This window comes from Danio rerio, chromosome 16 (genome assembly GCF_049306965.1).
Source record: "Danio rerio strain Tuebingen ecotype United States chromosome 16, GRCz12tu, whole genome shotgun sequence".
Lineage (NCBI taxonomy): Eukaryota > Metazoa > Chordata > Actinopteri > Cypriniformes > Danionidae > Danio > Danio rerio.
In genome coordinates, this window is record NC_133191.1 from 59,174,730 (window position 1) to 59,190,428 (window position 15,699).

A 15,699-nucleotide genomic window follows, 5' to 3' on the forward strand; every position below is an offset into this window, starting at 1 on the left:
AAAATAAGCATCTCCTGCTCACCAAGGCTGCATTTAGTTCATAAATACAGCAAAATTGTGAAATGTTGCACTATAATAACTGTTCAAAAGTAGTTCATCATTTAATTTAATCATTTGACCAGTGATTTTAAAGATGAATTTTCAGCTCCATTACTCCAGTCTTCAGAGTCACATGATCCTTCAGAAATCACTAATATTAATTAATATTGTTGTTATTATTATTATATTATTGTTATTATTGGTAATAGTAATAAAAGCAATAATGTCTGGAATACTCGAAACTACTATATTTGAAACTACATACAATAAGAAAGCAGTTATTAAAATTTGTAATAAATATTTAACAATTTAACTTTTTTCCTTTACATTTAATAAATGTAGCCTTGATGAACTGAATAATTTTCCTTTAAAAAAAACATTAAAAATTAATAAAACTTTTGACCAGTTCCGTGTGTGTGTGTGTGTGTGTGTGTGTGTGTATGTATGTATGTGGTTGTGTGTGGTATGCATGTATACGCGCACACACACACACACACACACACACACACACACACGCTATCAAATAGCTATTTACTTCTTTTTTTCTTGAAAATTTTGGCAAGAAAAAATAAATAAACAAAATTTTTAAAAAATATTCAGAACCACTGGCCAGCATGGCCAGTACAAAAAATCCTTAGCATTGAACCTTGGCAATGCACTGCTTTTGTTGTGCTCTAAATTACAACATTTGAATGTTTGTTAAAAAAATTTAATAAAATAAATAAATAAATAAAAAAACACATTGTACAGTGCACTGATGTTGTGTAGTTTCAGAATACAATATATCAACATTTTAATGTAGAAAAAGCCAACCTGGGTGTCTTTATGAACACAAATACAGCCTATGGGCTCTTATATTGCTGTTGTGTTATCACTCATATTGCAAGTCATATCTTTCCGGACCCTTTATTTGTGATGCTTTTCATGAACCGACCCCCATGACAAATTAACTGAACAGCCCTGGTGTGTGTGTGTTCGTTCATACGTGATCTTGGATTGTAAGCAGTGTGCAAATTATACATTTGCACCCTTGATGTAAGCAGTGTGTGTTCATGTGTGATCTGGTGGTTTAAGCCGTGTGTGTGTGTGTTCATACGTGATCTCGTGGCGCAGCGCCGCAGTGAAGAGCTGCAGCAGCAGGAAGGCCTCTCTGCAGTCGGAGCCGTAGTTGAAGAGTGTGAAGATCACCGTCTCCATAAACCTGGTGCTCTTATTCTGCGGCATCAGGAAGATCAGCTGAGCCAGATACAGAGGCTGCGTCTACACACACGCACACAGAAAGAAACACATGAAGGGAAATTCTCAATAATACAGGGGTCCGTTCTTCGTACCACGCTTAAATGATCTAAGATTATTTGGCAGATCCTGGATCTTTTCATCTTGATAACTGATCTCTGGCTAATTTGGTTCTTCAAACAAGTTCGCGAATCAGATTAGAATGTCTGGATGAACTGATCTGAGATCTGCGTGTGTTGTGAAGGACAGATCTATCAATCCTCGAAATCATGATCAGCAATGCAGCGATTGGCTGACGGCACAGCAGCGTAATGACATCATCTGATTAATATTCAATTATCCATGTGAGCAAAATTACATCAAATTAGCAGTAAACGGTTTGTTAAATATGACACGCAATAACCTTCCACATTTGTTGTGAGCTGCAGGCTTTACACTTTCATTTGTCAAGACAAGAGTATTCATCATGTATTTCAATGCAAATCAGTGTATTTAGTTCTACATTTAGAAAAGATTTTCTTTATAATAGTAGCCGTTTTTTAATCGGTGTAAAGAATAACTGGTTGTTTACAAAAGCATTTTGATATTGGTAAAGGCGTCTGCAACTTTTGTGAAGCATCAAATCACTGGCATATTAACTATCAAAACATGTTCATGACTGCATAAATGTATTATTGCTTTAAAAAAAAAAAGTCACATATTCTGCATTTCTATTATACACAATTTGTACTAAAGCGATCTAAAAAGTTCATATCAATAGGTTTTCTCTTTGCACCACCAGGTGGCAGTCTTTGTACTTTCATTTCGGGGGTGCAGATTGCATACGTTTTATTAATATGCATAACTTTATTTATTTTATTAATGACTATAACTTTATATATATATAGTTAAAAAATATGTACCATTTTCCCAAGTGTATATAACTACTACTGTAAGAAAATATCAGAATTCGGAACATACCTTCTGTATTATCTTTGCTTGAACTGAGCCGATTTAATCCTGTTTATATGAATTGAACCTGCTCCCGACCAGGTTTGACCTAGCAGAATTGTTGCCATGACAACAACTCTCGGATCAGCTTTGAAGAACGAAACGATCCTGGATCGTGTCAAATCGTCAATATCCAAATCCAGCTAACCGAGTAATCCACGTACGAAGAACGGACCCCAGAGGACAAATTTGTATAATGTCATTTTATGATCCAAGAAATACAACATTGAAGTGGTTTATAAGGACATGCCTAATGTCCTTGTAATTCAAAATGCTTAAATATCATAATTAACAGTTTTATTTACATTCAGATTGTCCACAGATGTGCTGTCAGGGTTGGGTTAGGAATAGGAGTGGTGGAGGAACATATAATAAGCATATTTCACTGCATAAAATACATCTGAGTGTGTGCGTGTACCTGCAGCAGGTAGAAGAGGTGCTGATAGGCCTCCAGTTTCTCCCTCTTCTCTTTACTGAGAGCCTTCAGACCCTTGTGTTTGTCCAGCGCCATCATGTCACTCAGCTGCTCCTTATTCTTCTTGGTGAGCTTCTTACAGTGAGACACTACCTCCTGCGCACACACAGTCAGTCATTGATTGATTCAGTAAAGCGATTCCTAAAAAAAATCCTCATAGACTTATGCATTCTGACACACTGATGTACACATTTGACACTCTTCACACAGATAACATTGGTCCTGTTTTACATCCGTCACTATGGTGACACACAGGTGTTTGTAGAAAAGAGCACATAACCAAACTCCATAATTCGGATCAAAGCCTGAAAGGGTCAGTTAGCTAGAGCTAGTGCTATTATGAGCTCAAACTTCACTCCACGCTCGGAGACTCATCTGGTAGAAAGAGTCAGAACAGGTCTGCTTTAACTCTCTGCTGTAGTATGTCTGTCAGGATGGTGTCTCTCTGACCTGCAGCGTGACTCTGTTGCGCACCAGCAGGCCGATCTTCAAGTCCATCAGGTCCAGGTCGGCCTCCAGCTGCCGGTTTGCTCGTATGGTTCTCACCACGTCCTCTCTGAGGCGCAGCAGCTCTCCCTCCTGCCGGATATCACTGTCCCCGAACTCCAGCAGATGAGCAAACTTGCGCACCACAGACAGAGGAGGAGTGCTGGAGTGAACTGAACACAATAAACAATGATGATTACAAACACATTAAACACTGATGAGTATGCAATAAACAAACACTGGCAATTATGCAAAGCACAGGCGATTACACGAACACTGGCGATTACACACATATTAAATTAATAAACAAACACTGGCAATTATGCAAAACACTGGCGATTACACAAACACAATATTTCAGAACCCCGGGTTGCCAGATGATGGAAAACAGTGCATTTAATTTCACCCATGAAGGCTATCAATGTGTGCAGACGCAGCTGAAAATGCTCCCTATAGAGGAAGGCAGCCGCCTCCGAAATCAGACGCAGATTCAGAGTTATAAATCCACAAGAGGTCGCTGTTAATTAGCAAATAATAAATAACTGAGCAGATTACAGTGTAAGACTATCTTTAGGCATGGTCACTCACAGGAGTTGTCAATCTGGCAACTTGATTGTGTGTCATGTTGTTGAAGTGGTCGGGTGAAAAAAACCCTCTTCAACATTTGAATCTGCACTGCAATACCCATTTCCACCACTAGGTCCTACATAATGCACCCGTATTAATTATAATAATCTAATACATTCATTCATAATATTTCATTCATTCATAGGAAACAGCTTTCTAAACCACAAAAACGTTTACATTAGTTTTGATCACATATGCAGCCTTGGTGAGCAGAACAGAATATATATATCTCCAAGACTTGATGTTAAGTTTATCATGTTTATGTATTCAGTGACTGACCCAGTAGGCGATACTCCTCTCGGGTTCTACTGGCTCTGAAGAAGGCCTGGATCCGGATGATGGCTCCAACCTGACAGATAAATAAACTCTATGAACACACACACACACACACACACACACATACGCACACTCATTATTATGGCGGTGTGTGCACTCACGTGTCTCCTGAAGTACGCCAGACGGGCCAGATATCTCCTGCGGGCGATCCACATCTTCACTGTGGCCTGAATCTGACAGTACAGAGAAACACACACCAGCTTAACCACACATGCATGTATCTATGGATGTTGTGTAGTGATGCAATGAAAGGATTTTGAATTAGAGGTTATAACGGCAATTTAATCATGAACCACACATATCTCTGACATGCTTTATTATTGGAGAATGTGTGATTTAAAACATACATATATCAAAATACAAAGCAAATAAAACTAAAACAGCTGACATGCTGGTCAAAAGTGTAAAGCTCATTCTCTTCCAGCAGGGGGCGTCTATAGAACGGCTCTGGTTGTATTTAATATCCATTATACAGAGATAATCTTAAGAAAATACTGTCTAAACCAGGAATTCTCAACGTGTGGGCCCCAGCCCACTAGTGGGCCTCACCGATCCTTCAGGTGGGCTGCAAGATAGCTTAAAATGAACTCTCAATATTCTACTATAATTTTGGGACTTCATTATTAATATGCTTTATAAAATTATTCAAAGTAAAACACTCTCTCGTGTTCCCTGATTGATTACTTTAAAAACCCGGCACAAAAACAGCCTCAGTCAGCAGCTAGTACACGCAAGCCTGTTCATTCACAAGCTATGCAAGTCTCTCTCTGTGTATTTTTTTGTGAACTGTTTAATTCATTCATACAGTTGACCAAATTAATGTCATGCGAGTGTTTTATAACAGACAGACGCCCATACAGGAGGATCTAGCGAGGCTCAATGCCGTTTCTGTCATAGAATGTAAAATAAATGCATATGAGCTTCAGACGAGCTCTGGTGGAGCTGTACACTGTTCCTGTCAGCGATCTCCCAATAACAAATAGCTGCAAACTCAACCGCCATCAGATCGACACGTTTCAACAGATCTAGGCTGTCTTACTGTATGTAAAGGTTTAAATGAGCATTTAAACAAACATTTTTAGAGAAAATGTCGGACAGGGGGGCCTTCAAAAATTGATCGTAGAAAGAAGTGGGCCCCGAAGGAAAAAGGTTGAGAACCCCTGGTCTAAAGTTTAATTACAGGCCCATAGGAAATCTGCAGAAACTCAAAGATTTTTTTTTAATCCATCATTGAGCCTATTTATTTACTTGTGTAGACATGCGTAAATATATATTTATTACTGCATTACTATTGAATATGTTTATTTCAAATACAATTTATAAACAAAGTATAATATTTTATATCATATTAAAAATAATAATATTTTCTATATAATATATATTTTATATATTTTCTGTCTTTTAATAGATATATGACAGACTTGCAAGTTATAAATTTATTATATTTAATTTAATGTGGCAAGTCTTTAGTTAATGTACTCTCAAAATCATTTTACATAAACCTGCAGATTTTTTATTTTTTATTTTACAAAACTCTGTAAGAAATTACAAAACAATGTCAGCAGATTCTGCCTGGTCCTGATTATGAACCACACATTAAATTTGTTTTCCACTTTATCTTTTGTTTTTAACAAAACAAGAAACTGGTTTGGAACAAGTCGACGTTAAATCATGCCAGGCTTTACACTTCTGCGTGAACTATCCCTTTAATAAAACCTCCCAGAAAACTATTTAGGATTTTACTCCAATATTTCACACACCACAAACAGATTATATTGCTATAACATAATACTATGCACTAGTATACAGAAACAAAAATGGTTTTGTCTTAAAACTCGACCTTTGGTTCATTACCTTAACAATAGCTCTCCAGTTGCGGTAGAGATACTGCAGTCTGCGCTTGTATTCCCTCTGCTGTGTGAATCTCCTCCAGTGAGACTGAACACAAACACAGCACTGTAACACTCTGCACTTCAACAGTATTAAATAATATATAGACACACACAATAACAACACACATCAGAGATGGAGACACAATGCATCACATTAAATTAGAGATTGATTCATTTCACGATTAAATAGAGTTGTAGAGCTGTCTGCAATCAATAAATGTGATTATAATCGAAGTCGATGTGGCAAAACAACACCAACATAACGCAAGGGGAGTCAATCTGAACAACACACAAGACTTAATTAATTTAAAAACATTTATATATCAGAATATCAAGTTAAAATCATGATAATTTGCTGTGAAAGTGTAACTTATTTTTAAGTATATTTGATTTCCTTTAAGCATGAAGCGGATGATAAAGTCGTGGTTTAACCCTGTGTGGTGCAGTCTGATGTTGTTTGTGTGTGTAGGCGAGCGTCACCTGTATGGTGATGACGGCGGGCAGCTGTGTGTTGAGGAAATGCAGACGCTCCTGCAGCTTGAGCCGCAGCAGAAACCCTCGCATGCGCGCCTGCAGCTGCAGCACTAGCGGCTCACTGGCCCTCCACTGCACATCTCTACTGTGAGCTGCAGTTACACCACTGCACACGGCCTGCAGGAACAAACACATTTGAGCACACACAGAAAATAGGCTTTCGATTAATTGCACACAGCCTCAGTGTGTTGTCCTGGTTCAGGTGCGTCTCACCTGAATCTCCTCGTGGGTCAGGAAAGTGCTGTTCTGGACGAACCCTTGAGGTCTTTCCCAGCTGCCCTCCAGTTTCTGCAGGTGGAAGAAATAAGAGCTGCTGTCCGCCAGTTTGGTCCTCATCCACGGACTTCTGTTGTCTCCTGATCAACACACACACACACACACACACACACACACACACACACACAAAACTAAGAATCAGCAATAGTCTGATTTTCAGACTAATGTATGGTGTATACTCTCTGATGATGTATTTGCAAACTCAAATTTAATATGAAGTAAGAGGCGGGGTTAATTTGAGCTCCGCCTCTCACAGCAAATTTATGTTGGGAGGGGTGTGCCTAAGAATATTTCACCCAATCAGAGCAATCATAGAAGGTCTGCCGTTCCCTAGGGGAAGCAGTTGGGCAGATATTTTTCAGTGGATTAACTGATTAATTGTTCAACTTACGATGAAATGAAAAGATGGTCCTTAATTTCTCTATCATAATGACATACATTGATACACTCTTGAAATTAGAAACAAAAACTGTAGGGCGGTCCATGATTTTGTCCTTTGTGAACCAATTGGACAGTTGGAAGATGGGTATTGCTAACAAAATTAAGAAAAATTTAATGGAAAAAGGCAGAGCAGAAACAACATCCTGATAGCTCCACTCTAAAGCATTGATAGCCTCGCCCTAAACCACTGATAGCTTCGCCCTAAACCACTGATAGCTCCGCCCTAAACCACTGATAACCCCGCCTTAAAGCACGGATAGCTCCACTCTAAAGCACTAAAAGCCCCGCCCAAAAGCACTGATAGCCCTGCCCTAAACCACTAATAGCTACCGCCCTAAAGCACTGATAGCTCCACCCTAAAGCACTGATAGCCCTGCCCTAAAGCACTGATAGCCCCGCCTTAAAGCACTGATAGCTCCACCCTAAAGCACTGTTAGCCCTGCCCTAAAGCACTGATAGCCCCGCCTTAAAGCACTGATAGCTCCACCCTAAAGCACTGATAGCCCTGCCCTAAAGCACTGATAGCCCCGCCTTAAAGCACTGATAGCTCCACCCTAAAGCACTGATAGCCCTGCCCTAAAGCACTGATAGCCCCGCCTTAAAGCACTGATAGCCCTGCCTTAAAGCACTGATAGCTCCACCCTAAAGCACTGATAGCCCTGCCCTAAAGCACTGGTAGCCCCGCCTTAAAGCACTGATAGCTCCACCCTAAAGCACTGATAGCCCTGCCCTAAAGCACTGGTAGCCCCGCCTTAAAGCACTGATAGCTCCACCTTAAAGCACTGATAGCCCTGCCCTAAAGCACTGATAGCCCCGCCTTAAAGCACTGATAGCTCCACCCTAAAGCACTGATAGCCCTGCCCTAAAGCACTGATAGCCCCGCCTTAAAGCACTGATAGCTCCACCCTAAAGCACTGAGCCCCGCCCTAAAAGAATTCCATGTCACCAGAAGTGAAGAAAAGTCGTTTTGAGGGGGGGAGAAAAATTTATGAAATGCGATTCCATTTTTTTTAGGTGCGATTTTGAGGGCAAATGAATTTTACAAAATAATAAGTGCATAAATAGATCATTTATAAGAAGCACTCCTGCATACACATACAAATAAGAGTATATTGAGATTTCATTGTAACTTTAAGACTGCAAGCAAAAAAAAGAAAAAAAAATAGTAAGAAATTAACATTTGGATTTTATGTGGAATTTAAAACAGAATATTAAAATTGTAAAGTAAATGCAAAGCTAACAGGTGTGTGTGTTTGACTGACCCTCCAGTGTTTTTGCGCGGAGAAGTGCAGTCAGCTCCGTCTGATACCCATCAGCACACTCCGACACCACGCTCCGCAGCGCCACCTCAGGTAGACGCAGAACACGCAACGTCTGAGACGCTTTACACTCTTTCACCGCCTGATTGACTGCTGCTAGACCCAGACACACTGCACACACACACACACAAACAAACAAACAGGTGACACTTTTCCTCTCCATATGCACCAACATTCCCCTTGGAGAACACAGTGCAATGTTTAGTGTGCTTCACACACGTGAGTGGACTTGACAAACCACTTGCAGCACACACTCTCCGCTTTCTGTATGCTCGGAGGAGGGAAAAGTAAAAAAACAAATAAATAATTTAGACTCGTCATAGTAATAGTAATTACTACTAAATCATGCAAAAAAAAAAAAAAATCAGCAAGGGTTTGAACACTTAGCACCATGTGATATTTCAGTCTTTCTTTTTTATTAATTCTGCTAATTTTGTTTTGTCAATAAGGGCGGACGTGTGTACACTGAGGAAGAAAAATCAACTTAAACGATTTTAACAAAGAGCTGCAACATAACAGAGTAAACAACTCAAGGGGGTCTGATTATTTTCCGTACCCACTGTATACACTGTGATAATGTGAAGAGCTTATTTTATCCACAGAAATGGATAAAGCATCTGCTAAATGAAATCAGCATTGGTTTCTATAAAGAGCACTTAAAAATAAATAAATAAATAAAAGAAAACTACATTATAATAATCATATAATATGTGTGTGTGTGTGTGTTCACTCACTCTTCAGGGCTTTCTGAGTGTCCTGATTGGCCATTCTCACACCTTCCTGAATGTCAGCCAACCAGAGCTCAGCTCCAGGGTCTCGGCTCAACTAGAGTAACACAAACAGAAACGGGAACACGGTCAGACAGGAAGTGGAGAAACATTAAGGAAAAACAGCGTATTTTAATTTTAGTGTAACTTTTATTTACTTTTCTGATCTGTGTTGGGCTTTTTACACTAGATACGTTTCCAGTCATTTTAATGCATAAAAAAATCAACTGAAATATCTCAACTATACTTTGTTTAAATACTGTAATAGAACTTATTTATTTTCTTATTAACTTATTTATTTTATATCCAATTCATGAAAAGCGCTATAGAATTAAATCTGCACACCTCGGCCTTGTGTCTGCGTGCGCGGATCAGCAGGTCATGGTAGCGTCTGGCATTGAGTGGCTGGACGTCCTCCAGGCCACTAGAGGGCAGCATGAGCGCAGAAAGAGTCTTCTGAGGGTCACTGCGACTCAGAGCCTGATTGATCAGACCGATGGTCACAATCTCTGGAGAACAACAACAACAACAACAACAACAACAACAACAACCACACAGTCAGTAAAGCTGCTATCTATGTGATACTTAAATGCCAAATCAGCAGCATTGGGAAAGAGTATTCAGTATATAATTTACAATCATAAGCGCTTGAAATGTAAAATAAGTCTGATAAAGGTGTAGTGAAGTTTGAGCTGAGAATATCACACAGATAATGTTCTCCAGCTCTCTGAAACTGCCCCTGTGGGGTTTTGGTGACTGTCGCTTTAAATGCAAATGAGATTGTGCTCTTTTTAGAAAAGGGCGGAGCTACAGATGCCAAAATGACAGATGTAAAACAGCAGTGTGTGTGTTGGCAGTGCTGGTCAGGTGTGTGTGTGTGTTGATGCTTCTGTCAGTCTATGTGGCTCCTGTCTCTGTTCATCTACACCTCCACATCTATAATCCTCTTAGTCTATGCTGACATCATCTTCAGCAGCTCAAACACTTTAATGGCTAATGGACAGACGGCTGCTTCTCACTCAGGGCTGCTGGACATGCTAATGAGATGGAGAGATGCCCACTAGTGGGCGGGGCTTACAGAGGGAGAATGTCAATCACAGTGTTTCTGCAGACTGTTCACGTAATTCATGTCCACCATTAGATGCTGGATATATAATCACACACTGCTGACACTCAACCCTGCATAAGTGATTTTTGCATAACAGCTCCCTTTTAATAATCATGCATTGTAGCAAAACCATATAAACAAAAACACTGATAAACAACTAGACCTTTTTAAATATTTCCTTAGTAAAGCTGCTATAAGCCACTAGTAAAATAAGCACAACAAAAGCGGACTGACGTTCGTGCTCCTCATGAGCAGAAGTGTTGACAGCGTTCAGGCCCGTCTGCAGATCATTCCAGGACAGAAGAGATTTTCCAGCGCTCCGCTTCAGCTCACACAGCTCCTCGAAATACCTGAACACACACTCATTATGACTGATCACAAGCCGAGGCAGGAGTAGGCCAGCAAATTATCATCATTTTAGCACAAGACACTGATCAATTAATGACAAGAAATTAGGCATCTGTATGTGTCCAATGTGTAGCTTTGATATGTATATTTACAATGTTTATGACTTGTTTTATATTTTATATCTAATGTTTATCTTCTTTATAACTGTTTTTTTGCTCTCCTCGTATTTTTAAAGTGTAAAGCACTTTGAGAATGAAGTTTTAAAAGTGCAATACAGCAATACAGGATTATTATTACCTCTGAATCAGACTGTCATCGATGTCTGTGAGTCCGGCTGCAGGACTGATCACTGTAGAACTGAACGCTCCGAAATCTCGGACCTCCAGAGCCTGATTGACCAGAGCCACTGCAGAGAGCATCTCTACTGCTACATACAGCTCCTCCTGCTGCAGCTCAGCCTGAACACACACACACACACACACACACACACACACACACACAATCACAAATGTGCACACACACATGCGCACACACACACAATCACAATGAAACAAACACACGCACGCACGCATGGATGGATGGATACACACAAATCCCACACACTCACACAGATTCACAGAATTGCAGATACGCACACATACACACACAAGGAATTACACACACAGACAGACACACACACACACAGAATTACAAAATTGCGCGCGCACACACACACACACAAAAAGAAGCACAAATGCACAGACGCTCACACACAAATAGAAACTGCAATTCAGAGGTTCAGTACTGGTTTGTGTGTGTGTTACCTGTGGGCACTGTGAAATGTGTGTGTGTGTGTGTTACCTGTGGGCACTGTGAAGTGTGTGTGTGTTACCTGCAGGCACTGTGAAGTGTGTGTGTGTGTGTGTGTTTTGTGTGTGTGTGTTACCTGTGGGCACTGTGAAGTGTGTGTGTGTTTTGTGTGTGTGTGTTACCTGTGGGCACTGTGAAGTGTGTGTGTGTTACCTGCAGGCACTGTGAAGTGTGTGTGTGTTACCTGCGGGCACTGTGAAGTGTGTGTGTGTTACCTGCGGGCACTGGCGCTGCAGTGGTGCCAGCTCTCTCTGGTAAAGCTCTGCTGCAAACGGATAGACATCTGGCAGATGAGCGTCTGGATTCATCAGAGCACGAACCGTCTGACGAGCTTCTCCACGCCGAACAGCCTCGTTTATTTTACACACCGCCTGCTGCACTGCACACACACGCACACAAAGATTTAACACCAATGATTAATGTACGATTAAGAGGTCTGAGTTTTAAGTTCATAAAAGTAAAAACTGCTGTGGGCAATATTATCAGCCCCTTAGAGACCTATTCGTCCCATTTTTGAAATGCATCTCTGCTGTGTGTGTGTCTAGAGTGTGTGTGTGTTTGAGTTTGAGCTGAGAACAGCACACAGATAATGTCCTCTGACTCTCTGAAACGGAACATTTCAGGCTTTGATCCTAATTGTTGCGTTCTGGTGACTGTCGCTTTAAATTCAAATGAGATAGTGCTCTTTTCAGAGGAGGGCGGAGCGTCAGACGCCTGTGTGTCACCATAGCGACAGATGCAAAAACATGACTGACATTATAAAAATACATTTCTGCTGAAGAAAATGCCGCCATGCAGAGCGCAAGTCTGTGAGAAACAAACTTACACAACTAAGACATTTCCTAATACATCATACAGCCCTAATGTCAATGTGTGTGTGAGTGTGTGTGTCAGAGGCGTCACTCACTGGTTTGGTCTCTCTTCGCGTCCTCATTGGCCATGTTGATGCCCTCCTGCAGTTCTTCTCTCTCCAGAGGATCCACACAGCCCAGATCCTGACAAACACACACTTCAGTCAGCAGGGGGCGCTGCTTTATCACTGAACACTAACTATGTCTGCATCTACCTATTTTTATGCACATTGTGGACAGCTTTAGAGAGTGAAGTCTGTGCGTGCGCTCTCATGTGTTTTTGATGGCTGATGATCAGATAGAAGTGTGTGAGAGGCTCTTTGAATCGTTAATATTGGTCTGCAGCTCTCCATTGTTGCAGATGTGAAATGTAAAAGGCCTCAGACCTCCACCAGTTGGTTTTAAAATGCTTCAGTATTCTTCTTCCGAGGGCTGGGTATCGAGTTCGATACTTTAAGCACCGACCAAATTGTCTCGATACTATCGAGTATCGAAAAAATCATTTTCGTTCGGTACCAAAATTTCGATACCCAGGGGTATAATCTTGTTAACGTCAGTGAGCTAGAAAACCTGCGGCATCCTTAACGTGCCCGGATCAAATGCTTATGATTGGCTGCAGCGAGGCTGTCTTGAAAATCAATAGTTCACCACGGTTACGCCCACTCACTCAGAGCTTGTCAAATGTGAGGCTGTAATGTGTACACTACACTTTAAAGCAGTTTTGCATTGTTTGACTGCAAGAAGATCACGCCGGCGCAGTCATCATAACAACGTCATCCTCCGTGACTGATGAGCATAACTGCACGATGGCATCTCAGCGCAAAACAGAACTAAACACTTAAAATTCAATGCTTAATCAGTCATTAATAAGGACTATTGATTAAAGGGTTATTGACAATCAATGGATTATCAAGTAATCATTAGCATCCCTAAATACTCGCCATTAAAAGGAGAGGTCATCCAAAATGGAAAGTTCTGTCACAATTAACTCACCTTTTACTTGGTCCAAACCTGTTTCACTTTGCTCGGATGTTGAACAATATTATACAGTCGATCAAGATTGTTCTTTTGTTTATTATGTATATTGTCAGACAGCTAAAACATTTCACAAGATGTGCTAAATCAGCTGCACAATGGAACTGGCGTGCTGGAAATCCTATAAAATTGAGAGATATCAAGATTTGACATTTATCATGATGACTATCGACAGACTGATATGAAAAAAATAGAGATAATTTTTGTCTGGAGGAGAACAAACACCACAGTAACAAATCCCAACAGTGCTGCAAACCACACTTCTCTCAGCAATATTTATGACTATTATATTTAAGTTCTGTTTCTCAAACGCTGCTTTATTCACTGATGTGTCATGCAATATTCCAGTTTTGTGCACTAAATTAGTTTGGATGAAACCACAGCTAGTGATGATTGTGTGTGTGTGTCTCACCAGGGCTTTCTGCTCTCGGTCTGCACTTAGCTGCTCCAGGTACCAGGATGCGTGATCTCGGATCAGTCCTCTGAGCGCTAAGCTGGAGTTCTGTAGAGCACACAGCAACCCCAGCGCATCACTGCAGTCCAGAGCCTCATCCACACGCTCCACTGCTGCACGCACTGACACACACACACACACACACACACACACACACACACACACACACACACACACACACACACACACACACACACACACACACACACACACACACACACACACACACACACACACACACACACACACACACACACACACACACACACACACACACACACACACACACACACACACACACACACACACACACACACACACACACACACACACACACACACACACACACACTTAATTCAAGCACATCTAAATTCACTTAAACTTAAAACAAACACGGGTCCTTGAAAGTGCTTAAATGAAGTACTTTCCAATCCTTAAATAGGAATGTCCGACATTCAAGCACTTTTAAGAACCCTGAATCTATAAAAATACCACCAAAAAATAAACACTACAGTTGTCGTAACTGTTTTTTTACCACAATAATAATAATCATCAAGTGTCAATGCATTATAAAAAATGAACATTACATACGATTTATTGAAATGTAATGTTGTTATAGAGTTGAAATCCAACCCAAATGTGCTTTACACAGTAATGTGACTCACTGTTGACGGTGTTGATGGAGTCCTGTATTTCTCTCTGCGTCAGATATTCCTCATAAATGTCCTTCTCCTCTGAAGTGTTGGTCCGTGCCCGCGCTGCTTTCTGCACGCGCGCCTGCTGCAGCATCTGCTGATATACAGGCATCAGCGGGTCCTGCAGGGCGTTCAGCATGGCGTTGGGGTTTCTCAGGGTCTGAGCGGTGGTCTGAACACACCCACGATCCACTGCTTCATTGATGGCGATCACAGCCGCGTGCACTGCAGAGACAACACAAACATCAAATGTGTGCTGCAGCCTCAATAAAGGAAATTACAGGGGTGTACCTATAATATCTATATTCATATTTAGAAAGGATGCACAGAATATTCGGCCACTGAAAGATTTTTTTGTTCTGATGACGCAAACAGAAACCGTGGCCTGCACAAGCTTGTCTGAAGCAGCATGTCTGCGGTGTGTCTGCTCTTTTTTTAGCTCCTCTGCACTTCATAGTGACTCTTATAAAGATCCTTCATTAGATGTGGAAATAGATCAGTGCGATGGATGTGAACCCACAGGGAGATGGAGAGGGAGCTGCGCAGGAGACGGAGATCAGAGTGCACTAAAAAGCGATGCACACTCGTTGCTTAATATGTTCAGTGAAATCCTGCAAGAAAGTGTCTCAAATTATAATAGGTAGGCTATTCTGTTCTGACCTATGGCTACAATCTGATGACCACACATATAATAGTCTATTTCTGCAAAAGAAATTAAATATGTAGGCTAATGCAGCGGTTCCCAACAGGGAGGTCCTGGCCCACAAGGGGACCTCACATGCTCCGTGGGGGGGTTGCATCATATTTTAAACAAAGTTTAGCAGTTAACGTTTAGGATGACAATTTTGGCTAACCAAAAAAATAAATAAAAATGAATAAAATGGACAAATTTGTAATTTATCCTCCACAAAAAAAAAAAAAAAGTCTCACTGATTTGCCTT

At 40.8% G+C, this 15,699-nt stretch overlaps 1 protein-coding gene across 2 annotated transcripts in view; it reads right to left on the reverse strand.

Annotated features, from left to right (window-relative positions):
* The window catches only part of iqgap3 (IQ motif containing GTPase activating protein 3), a 51,681-nt gene that overhangs the window by 20,886 nt on the left and 15,096 nt on the right, over positions 1-15,699 (reverse strand). For both annotated transcript variants that reach the window (XM_073924509.1, NM_001308967.1), the window contains 17 exon segments: positions 14,729-14,983; positions 14,022-14,185; positions 12,631-12,718; positions 11,939-12,102; positions 11,172-11,332; positions 10,761-10,876; positions 9,764-9,927; positions 9,386-9,476; positions 8,595-8,762; positions 6,829-6,971; positions 6,562-6,732; positions 6,044-6,127; positions 4,291-4,362; positions 4,133-4,202; positions 3,191-3,399; positions 2,684-2,836; positions 1,136-1,299 (listed from right to left, as the gene is read on the reverse strand). In XM_073924509.1, coding sequence (XP_073780610.1) covers positions 1,136-1,299; positions 2,684-2,836; positions 3,191-3,399; positions 4,133-4,202; positions 4,291-4,362; positions 6,044-6,127; positions 6,562-6,732; positions 6,829-6,971; positions 8,595-8,762; positions 9,386-9,476; positions 9,764-9,927; positions 10,761-10,876; positions 11,172-11,332; positions 11,939-12,102; positions 12,631-12,718; positions 14,022-14,185; positions 14,729-14,983 — 2,437 coding nt within the window.